Below are 10,329 nucleotides of genomic sequence, written 5' to 3'. Positions count from 1 at the left end.
CCAATAGGAAAGTCAAGAAATATCTGTGACCTTAAAGAACTTCATAAATAATTAACTTTTTATGTCTCTGTCCTAACAATGTCAAATTTATTATGTACATTTAGTTATTTATATTTGTTTTTAGTTTTATATATTTATATCTGTGTGTGTGTGTGTGTGTGTGTGTGCGTGCGTTTTTGTGACAAATGAGGACATAAATTTGTATAATGACACAGGTATGACACAGGTATAACAAGGTGAAGGTGACTTTTCAGGGCATTGACCCATGTCCCCACTTTTCAAAACACTTATAAATCAATAGCACATACAGTTTGTACAGTATAAAAACCATTACGCCTATTGGATGTCCCCACTTTTCACAAAAACAAACGTGTGTGTGTGTGTGTTTAATGTAGGCCTGGAGAATGGTTGGATGGATTATAATATATTATACTATTTATAATATATTATTTTTTGTAATATTTAGCGTTTTTAACTCAATATTTTTACGTTCATAATTGAAATGCACTGAATAAATAATGTTTCTGCAACACTGCACAACAATAGCACTGAACAGCTTAACTAGACAGCAACACACTTTATAGACACAACATTTCAGCACATGACCTTGTCTCCATTAGTAGCCTATTGTGAGAACAAAAGTCTTGAGTTGTAGTCTCAAACACACCTGGGTATACAGTAAAAAAACGCATGCAAGTTTGCACAGTGGGAGAGGCTGAGTGAAAAAAAAATCTGATAAAGCACACTTTAAAATGGACTGCAAAAACTGCAAACACTAATTTTTTGTTGCAGGACTGAAGCACAGCTCCATAGTGTAATAGTTGTTCTTTTACAAACCCACTGACTAAATTAACTGATTCTGACACAAAGTTCAGACTTCATAAGTCTTTATTTGGAAATGTCTGGTTCTTCTCACACAATGGGATAAAGAGCATAGCTGGCGATCCCGCAAGTGTTTTTGCCATTGCGGATCATTCGCATGTAGCCTCCTTCACCCCATCCTGTTCCCCAACTGAGAAAAGAAAGGGCCAGACTGTTAGTATGTTTTTTGGACATGTAAAATGCTATGAAGTACCATGTGTTTTACTGACTGATTCCATCACTGTAACATGATGCCACCACAGTACAATCATTTTCTGTAAAGGTAATGAAGTTGTCTACAGTACAAGTTGTAACTCGTTGTGTGGTTTTTCTATCAGTGTACATGTGGTGTTAATGTACTCATAAAACTAAATGATGGGCGTTCTCTTACCTGTTTTTAATTATCCAGTAATCTTTGCCCCCCTCTGAGCCATAACCAACCACAAGCACAGCATGGTTGAGGTTGTTAGGGTTACAGTTAGATTCCTTGTAGATTCCTGTTGAAACAATTCATATAATTTATCATTAAATGATTAGGTCATATAATTATGATTGTACAAATCATTTAATAGATATTTACAGTTGTGCTCATCAGTTTACATACCTCATGCATTACTATTACAAAAGGTGAAAACATTTACTGATGCTCAAGAAGGCAACAGACAGTAATGCATTGAGAGCTGGGGGGTGTAAACTTTTTAAATTGGAAGATCAGGGCAAATTGCACTTATTTTGTCTTCTGGGAAACATGAAGTATTTATGTAGCTTCTGAAGTCCAGTACTAAATATTAATAACTTATAAAATCACTGACTTGTAAAACTGTACAAAATAGACTTACTATGTATATCAATTACATATTTTTTTCTTTCTTTTTTCTTTTCAGTTTGGAAATTGAATCTAAGGAAGTGAAAATCTTACCTGAGCTGTAGAAGAGGAAGCTTGGATGATCGGCATCTATGGCGACAGTGATTGGACCGATGGTTGCCACGGCGTCAGCCAGTGCCTGTTCATCTCCGGCCGGGATGAATCTGTAATCACTGATCCTGGCGACAACTGAACTTCTGTCGTAGAAACAGGGCTGAGTATCCTGATGAAACCAGATCCAAAAAACACACATTCAGATTGCCTGAATCACTCGAAAAACATCTCAAAAATGACTCAAATGACCAAGAGCACTCACCGCTGAATTATAGGGGTAAGTGTTAGAGCTCTCCAACCCTTTATGGATCACGTAATCATAGGCGTTTGCCATCCAGGCTCCACTGCAGCCATATGTGCCATACGACCTGGAACAGTCCACCAGCTGCTGCTCGCTGAGGGACATCAACCGCCCCGTTCTCTTGAACATCTGTCCTTCAATGGCGCCTGTAGTGCTAAAGGCCCAGCAAGACCCACAGTATCCCTGAAAAAAAAACACGACAAATCAATCATTTTAGCATCTAACATATCATTTTCAACAGAAGGCCTACATGTGTGAATAAAAACAAGCATATCAATGATCAATTAAAAGAGAAATCCACCTGATCTTTGACTTCAGTCACATATCCTTGTGCTCGATAATCCACATTGGTCAATCCCAATCTGTTAGCATTGACACGGAGCGACTGAGCAGATGCAACCTTTCCTCTCGTGTTTATTGGCCCATTGATTGTGGCGCCCAACAAACGTTTGTACTCCATCTTGGTCTGAAGATGAGAAAAATTAGATAAAACATAATCTTAAACAACACAATATCGACCATAAAACAATGTTTTTACAGGATATTACATCCACACCACTAGGTGTCAGTATAAATCCGCCTTTAACAATCATAATACAGCAGTTTCTGAAATTTTCACTCGTTTTACTTACGAGGTCACCGTATCTGTTCATTGCCATGCTAAACGTCGACAATCCGAAGTGAAAATCGACGTTGTTTTTCTCAATCATTCGCATATTGGTCTCCCAGATGATTTGTCTGTGAACGTCGTCACGCTACAGTCATAAAGTCAAACTTTAATATAAAGTCGAACGCAGTGCATAACATACGTATAACATATAATCCACAACCACAAACTGATTTAAACTACATGTTTATACAGGATTAAATGTCTCAACAGTGTTTCAAATCTTTTTATTTTTGACAAATACATTTTTAATTTTGGGTGAACTGTCCCTTTAAGACACCCAAATGACTCTAACTGACCTCCTCATCGTAGGATATTTGATGAAGCCTTTTCCACAACGCCCAATCTGAGGGGGCTTCCTCTTCCGAATCTGCTGCCACCTGCAGAGGTGCCCACATCAGGAGAGCAAACAGCGCCACACAGTGTGCTTGATACGTATCTAAACAAAACACACATTACATTTAACCAAGCATTAGCTTTATCACTTTGGATGCTCTAAAAGCTTTTTTTTTAGTAATTTTTTTTAAGGTTGGCAAACAAACAAACCAATAAGAAAAGTGAGCACAATTTAGGTTTCTTTTCAATTAAAAAAAATATATGTTTAGCACTAAATATTTTGTGTAAATAACTAAATTAACAAAAATTAACATAACTAAAAATCTGAATTTGTTTATAATATTTACACAGGTCTAAAACAAACATATGATTATTTGCTATATCACTTTGGATAACCTGAAAGTTTGCGTTTTTTTAAGTTCTTATTTTTAGACTAATTCAGTTTTATAGGAATATAGGAAAGATTTTTGGTTCAGCAATTCAATTTAAATAAATGTTTATATATGCTATTATATTTAAAACTGAATATTTTACATAAATATTTAAACCACTGAACTTGTTTATAATATTTAAAACTTTTTATTTTTGGTTCAGCAATTGAATTTAAATAATTAAATAGCTAAATATTTCACATAAATATTCAAACAACTAAACTTGTTTCTAATGTTAACACGAGGTCCAAAACAAATGTGTGTTTCCTTCCAGACTTACCGAACATGTTGCTCTGCAGGAAGTGTGTCTGAGTGTTTGGAGTGTCTTGCGGATGAAACTGAAGCATGTCTTCTGCGTTATATACCATCATGCTGAAGGTGTGTCCATACTGTTAGAACTTGCTATACGTACTATGTCATCCTGCAAGAGGAAGCCACTAATTAACAAGACTTAAAACTTTTAAAAATAACCAACAACTTCACCAAAATCACCGACAATGCAGCACACTAAGCTTTCTGAAATGTCGTCCTAAGAAATCGAATGTGATGCTTCATATGACATCTTTTTGTTTGTTATTGAATATTCAAATGAGGACTGAGTCAGCAGTGTTTGGATGCCTGACGTGTTTTGTCTGACTTGATTCTTGTTTGGAATATAATGAACGTACTACTACAGACATTATATCCACAAAGTATAGTCCAACCAGAGCAAGGCCTTTATTAGGGGGGTGACTGCTGAGTCATCTGTCTTTCTTCATCTCACTTAGCTCTGTGTTCTTCAGTGCTTTTATAATGCTGTCATAATTTCCCCCCGTTATTACGCTTCATCCCATGATTGCCTCTGCAGCTCATATTTTGGGGCTTTTCATTATGCACAGTCTGGAACAAGTGAATAGCCTCGCAATTTGCCTTATAAAAATTACTTTGGCTTATTAAACAAAAAGGTTAGTTTTTTTGTGCTATAGCTTTTCTATATAGACTGTTTTTATATTATGCATTTATATTATATTTTACAGTATATGTTTATATATACAGTATATATATATATATACACTATATTTTTTAAATATAATTTACTATAACCTACTGTATATCTATATAGGTGTTATGAATTATTTTACTATAAAAAAGGCAAAAACATTTATTTAATATACTTAAGGGTATTAATATAATTTATACTTTAATATACTTCTATTTTTTAATAGGATTTTTTATATATAATTTACTATAACCTATGCTGTTTAAGATTTTTTACAATGTAAGCTATTATTATATTATATTATAAATAGCCTCACTACCTTACCAAATTATTTTGTTGTAGTAAATAAAAATAAAAAAGACTATATTTTTATACTATAGCGAATAGCCTTACAAGTTTCCTTACAAAATTAACTTTAAAATCTGAAAATTATGCATCATTGCATTAAATATACACAGTTTACATATTATATCAAAAGTGATACAGACCCCACAGAAAATGTAACAATATTTAGTTATGTATCAATATGATCAACAACACTTTGTTTGGTAACCAGTCAAAGCCTTCTGTAAGAATTATCAAAATATTTAATAGAACCCTTTACATAGATTAAATAATTGTTTTAGCCTTTTTGTATGATATATATATATGTGTGTGTGTGTGTGTGTACCATTAAAGGTGCCATATTGATATTAAAAAAGCTAAGAGAAAGAAAATATATTCCATTATTTGTTATCAACATCATGAAGTACATTAAACTTTACATTACTCCAGGGTTTCCCAAAGATTTGATAAAAGATTTGAGTTAATAAAAAACTAATTATTAATTTAGTCATAAAAATGTAAAATCAATTACTTTGAATCAAAAACAATCAAAATAAACACTTGACTAATGTACCTTACTACCCGTTATAATCGATTCGTTAACTAATCATTCAGATCGGTTTTGTGAACTGGTTGAACTGATTCATAGGAAAGATCCGACTCATATGAACGATTCATTGACGAATCGAACACCTCTGTGTGTGTGTGTGTGTGTGTGTGTGTGTGAGAGAGAGAGCAGCTGATGCAGAAGCTGCTCGCTCCTGTTGGTGCTGTTTTCCATGAAGCAGTCGCTGCGGTAAACAGCGCCGTAGATCCGCTCGGTCAGACCTGCAACGGGATGAGCGCGCGCTGCGGACGGACATTATAGAGAGCACCGCGCGAGCCTGCGAGATGAGGCACGAATGAGATTCACAGCATGTCTTTCAAGGTAAACATGAACAATGGCTCTGGTAAGACTTTAATTGTGTAATCTAAATATGACGAACACTAATAAACGTGTCACCGATTAACGATTTAGGAGAGTTTTTCTCTCAGTCACGCGCAGTGTCCGCCCACCCCACCCTTTTAACAGTCACCATGGCAACCGTAGTTTACGCTAATGAATGCTGTCGTATTCTATTAAATTACACTGAAAGCTATAACTATTATAGACTATTACTATTTTTATCTATAGGCTATTTTTCTCCTATTTTCCTTACAAAATTAAAATAATAAAACATTTTTTACTGTCATTTTGTTGAACATAACGCATATCCTACACTTTTGAATTAACGTGTATTTGTTTTGATATAATGTATTATTTTATTTTATTAATTTGAAAAACATATATATATATATATATATATATATATATAAATATTTCACATTTCATAAATGTATAAAAATACAGATACTTATATATATATATATATATATGTAAATATGTGTGTGTGTGTGTGTGTATATATGTATGTATATATGTGTGTGTGTATGTATATATATATATATATATATATATATATATATATATATATATATATATATATATATTAGTGCTGTCAAACATCCAAAATAAAAGTTTTTGTTTACATAATATATGTGTGTATTCTGTCTATATTACATACTCATATATACATAATAAATATAGACAGAACACATACATATATTATGTAAACAAAAACTTTTATTTTGGATGCAATTAATCGTTTGACAGCACTAATATATATGTTGTTCAATTCATTTACTTTAATGATTTTTTTCTTTAAAAAAACCCTAATGATATTTTATTCAGCAACACTACTTAAATTTTGACCCTGTTGCATGAGAAGATTTATGCTGATATCCTTCGATAATATGGTAATATAAACTGTATTTAGCCATGTTGATGTCCACATGAGGTAATATTGTGATCTGCCATAGAAACGATGATCGTCTGTGCTCGCGTGTTTATGTTTCTGTGTGATTTTGCTTGTTTGTGTGTCTGACAGAAGGAGACGCCGCTTGCCAACGCTGTGTTTTGGGCAGCGAGGAAAGGGAACTTGGCTTTGCTTCAGCTGTTGTTGAACAGCGGCCGAGTGGATGTCGACTGCAAAGATGGAGTACGAGCTTTTTCCTTCATGCATGCTTCACTGTTCCAGTGATTGTATGGCATGTGATAATGCTTTCTGTGTGTTCTCACAGTACGGTACCTCAGCGTTAATGGTGGCTTCATACAGCGGTCATTATGAGTGTGTCCGGGAACTCATCGTGCAAGGTTCAGATATTAATCTGCAGAGAGAGGTACTGATGCTTTTAGATTGCTGTTATAATGGACTATTTCTAGAGTGTTTTGTAATAAATTGTTCTCATATTATGAAATTTACACATCTTCACTTCTTAAACTATAGGATATATATAGTTACAGCCTAACTATAAGATTTTATTTATTTGGATGAAATATTTTATTTTATTTAGTTGTAATTTAGTTTATTATGTTTGTTTTGATTGTATTTAATTAGATTTTGTTGTTAATATATTTATTAATGTATTTTAATGGCATTTTATTTAATATAATGTTATTTTAATCTAATTTAGTAATTATTTAAATTAAAATGAATTAAATTTATTCATTTATTTATTTACATAATTTTTATTTTTCATTAATGTAATTTGTTTAATCTAATATATTTATTTATTTTATTAAATGTATTGTTTATGTATAATGTTTTATTATATTTATAATAAAATATAATATTTATTATATTTAATTAGATTTTTGTTATTTATACATTTATATGTATACATTTATTTTTAATTATTATATTTATGATACAATATATTATTTATTATATTTAATTAGATTTTTATTTACACATTCATATATTATGCATTTATTTTTAATTAATGTTTAATTTCTTTGTTTTTATTTAATGTAAAATTATTTTAATCTAATTAAATGATTTTATTTTATTTATTGATTTATTTTGTTTAGTTTGAATTTAATTAGATGTTTTTTATATTTGTTAATTTATTTATATTTATTTAAAGTAATGTTGTTTTAATCTAATATAAATTCATTCATTCATCATTTATTTATTTTTTAGTTTATTTTTATTTCTTCTATTATTTATATTTTTTATGTTTTGTCATTTTGTTTAACAGACTCATATTAACATACTTTTTTAATTAATACATTTTTATTTTAATGAAATTTTATGTGAATCTTATTTTAATGAAATGGTGTTTTTATTTTTATAGCCTATTTTTGTCTGTAGATTATTTGTCTTTAGTGAATAGCCTTTTTATAGCATTTTTATAATTTATATAAATAGATAGATATATATAATACAAATCTGAAAATTATTAATATACAAAGTTTGTATAATATATCAAAAGTGATACAGACCCCACAATAATTTCAACAATACTATTTTGTTTAAAACAAAACTGTTGCTATTAAATATTCAGACCCTTTTATAATAATTATAACAACCTTTATAAATAAATTATATATATATATATATATATATATATAAATAGCTTTTTATTAAATGTTAAGTATTAATTATTTTAATATTTATGTTTTTCTTTTAATTTTGAATTTAATGTATTATTTTAATCTAATGTAATCTACCTGTCTATCTGTCTGTTTGTTTGTTTTTGGCTCTTTATATTTTATATTCCTCAGCAGCTTTTCTGTTGGTGTCTCCCTAGCAATACGCAGCAGTGAAAGTTATTTCTGTCTGAGCTGGAGTGTCAGGTTGTTAATATGACTCCTATGATGTGTGTGTGTGTGTGTGTGTACATTAGTATTACTGCTGATAATATCTCTGTTCCTCAGACAGGTTCCACCGCTCTCTTCTTCGCTTCACAGCAGGGCCACAATGAAATTGTCAAGCTCCTGTTTGAATTTGGAGCGTCCACAGAGTTTCGGACAAAGGTGCACTATGATTTAGCTGTAAATGAGACTGAGGTATGCTGTGATTGTGAATAAACCTGTGGACTGGTTTGTGATCTCCAGGATGGCGGCACGGCGCTCTCCGCGGCCTGTCAGTACGGTCGCTCCAGAGTGGTGGAGACCCTTCTGAAGAACGGCGCCAACGTCCACGACCAGCTCAATGTTAGTCAACTCTATTCTTCCCATGAGGCCTAAACGCCTGATGCATGTTTGTGCCAGTTCCTCTAAGGTTTCTGCTGATTCAGTGTTTAGACTCTACTCTTAAGACACAGGTTCAATTAAAACATATCCTTGGGAGACACCGAATATTTTCAAATAATTTGGTGGAAATATGCCAAGAATGTCATTGCATTTATTTAAAATTCATTTTTATTTAATGTTGTTTCAGTCTAATGTAATATTTATTTGTTTATTTAATGTAAAATTATGTTATTTTAAACTAATGTAATATTTGTTTACTTTGTGTTTTATTAATTTCTCTTGTTATTATATGTATTAATTTATTGTTTAATTTTGTTTTAAATTTAGTGTAATGTTATTTTAATCTAATCTAATATTTATTCAAATGTTATTTATTAATTCATTTAATTTTTAATTAAATGTTCTATACTATTATATTAATTATTTCTTAATTTATTTTGAATACATTATTGATTTTTATTTAATGTTATTTTATTTTTATTTTTTATGTTTTTTTTTGTATTTAATTATGTTTTTTTTTATTATATTTATTAATTTATGTTATGTAATGTTATTTCAGTGTAGTGTAAAATTTATTTCTTTGTTTGTTTTTACTTTGTCGTATTTCTATTTTATTTAATAGGGTTTTATTATCTTATATTTATTAATTGATTCAGAATTAATATATTTATTCATATTTTTCAATTTAATAAAAAAAAATTATGAATTTGTCATATAATGTAATGCTATTTTATGTATGAAAGATCATATTCTTGTCTATTGTCATATTCTCTAAAAAACATTTTCATCATACACATCTTTTCTGTTTCAGGATGGTGCGACGGCCTTATTTTTGGCGTCCCAAGAAGGTCATGTGACCGTAATACGGCAGCTTTTGTCAACCGGGGCTAAAGTCAATCAACCGCGAGAGGTCTGATTTATTCTCATGGCTTATGTGTAGTTTGGTTTTGATTAGCAGTGTTTGGTTTGCTATTATGTATTTCATTGTGTTCTCCGTGTTGATTGTGTTTTTGGGTCAGGATGGCACAGCTCCGCTCTGGATGGCAGCCCAGATGGGACACAGTGAGGTGGTCAAAGTTTTGCTGCTGCGAGGTGCAGACCGTGACGCAGATAGAAAAGTATGTAAAAAATATTTATTTTATTTTATTTTCCACAACATTTTCCCCATATATCTTCCTATTATGCCCTGGTTTGAATCAGACTGTTCAGCCAGGTGGAAAAGAAAAGAAGCTTATAAAAAATGCATGAAATGTTTGACAAAGGCGTGATGTGTTGTATTATCTGTGGTGTTTCTGACTAAAGGACGGCTCCACAGCTCTGTTCAAGGCGGCACATAAAGGCCACTGTAACGTCATCGAGGAGCTGCTCAAGTTCTCTCCTTCACTCGGCCTTCT

General features: G+C 31.5%; 2 protein-coding genes across 2 annotated transcripts in view; one reads left to right on the top strand and one right to left on the bottom strand.

Moving 5' to 3' along the window:
• Window positions 1–872: 872 nt before the first annotated feature.
• On the bottom strand, window positions 873–3,181 carry LOC306874771 (digestive cysteine proteinase 2-like). The gene is made up of 7 exons (XM_079425012.1): window positions 3,048–3,181; window positions 2,714–2,836; window positions 2,383–2,547; window positions 2,043–2,264; window positions 1,781–1,949; window positions 1,253–1,358; window positions 873–1,012 (listed from the first exon to the last, which is right to left on the bottom strand). The coding sequence occupies exons 1-7, from the start codon at window positions 3,144–3,146 to the stop codon at window positions 913–915; spliced, it is 984 nt and encodes a 327-aa protein (XP_079281138.1). The 5' UTR covers window positions 3,147–3,181; the 3' UTR covers window positions 873–912.
• A 2,313-nt stretch (window positions 3,182–5,494) lies between these two features.
• Window positions 5,495–10,329, top strand: part of LOC306874764 (ankyrin repeat domain-containing protein 29-like) — a 7,238-nt gene continuing 2,403 nt past the window's right edge. The window contains exons 1-8 of the mRNA XM_079425003.1: window positions 5,495–5,746; window positions 6,786–6,896; window positions 6,979–7,077; window positions 8,618–8,716; window positions 8,798–8,896; window positions 9,747–9,845; window positions 9,955–10,053; window positions 10,238–10,329. The exon at window positions 10,238–10,329 is cut by the window's right edge and continues 4 nt beyond it. Coding sequence (XP_079281129.1) covers window positions 5,735–5,746; window positions 6,786–6,896; window positions 6,979–7,077; window positions 8,618–8,716; window positions 8,798–8,896; window positions 9,747–9,845; window positions 9,955–10,053; window positions 10,238–10,329 — 710 coding nt within the window. The 5' untranslated portion in view covers window positions 5,495–5,734. The remainder of the gene's footprint in view (window positions 5,747–6,785; window positions 6,897–6,978; window positions 7,078–8,617; window positions 8,717–8,797; window positions 8,897–9,746; window positions 9,846–9,954; window positions 10,054–10,237) is intronic.

This window comes from Barbus barbus (assembly GCF_936440315.1).
Source record: "Barbus barbus genome assembly, chromosome: 9".
NCBI classification, from domain to species: Eukaryota; Metazoa; Chordata; class Actinopteri; order Cypriniformes; family Cyprinidae; genus Barbus; species Barbus barbus.
Note: the sequence above shows the minus strand (reverse complement) of the source record. Positions and strands in the feature narration are given on the sequence as shown.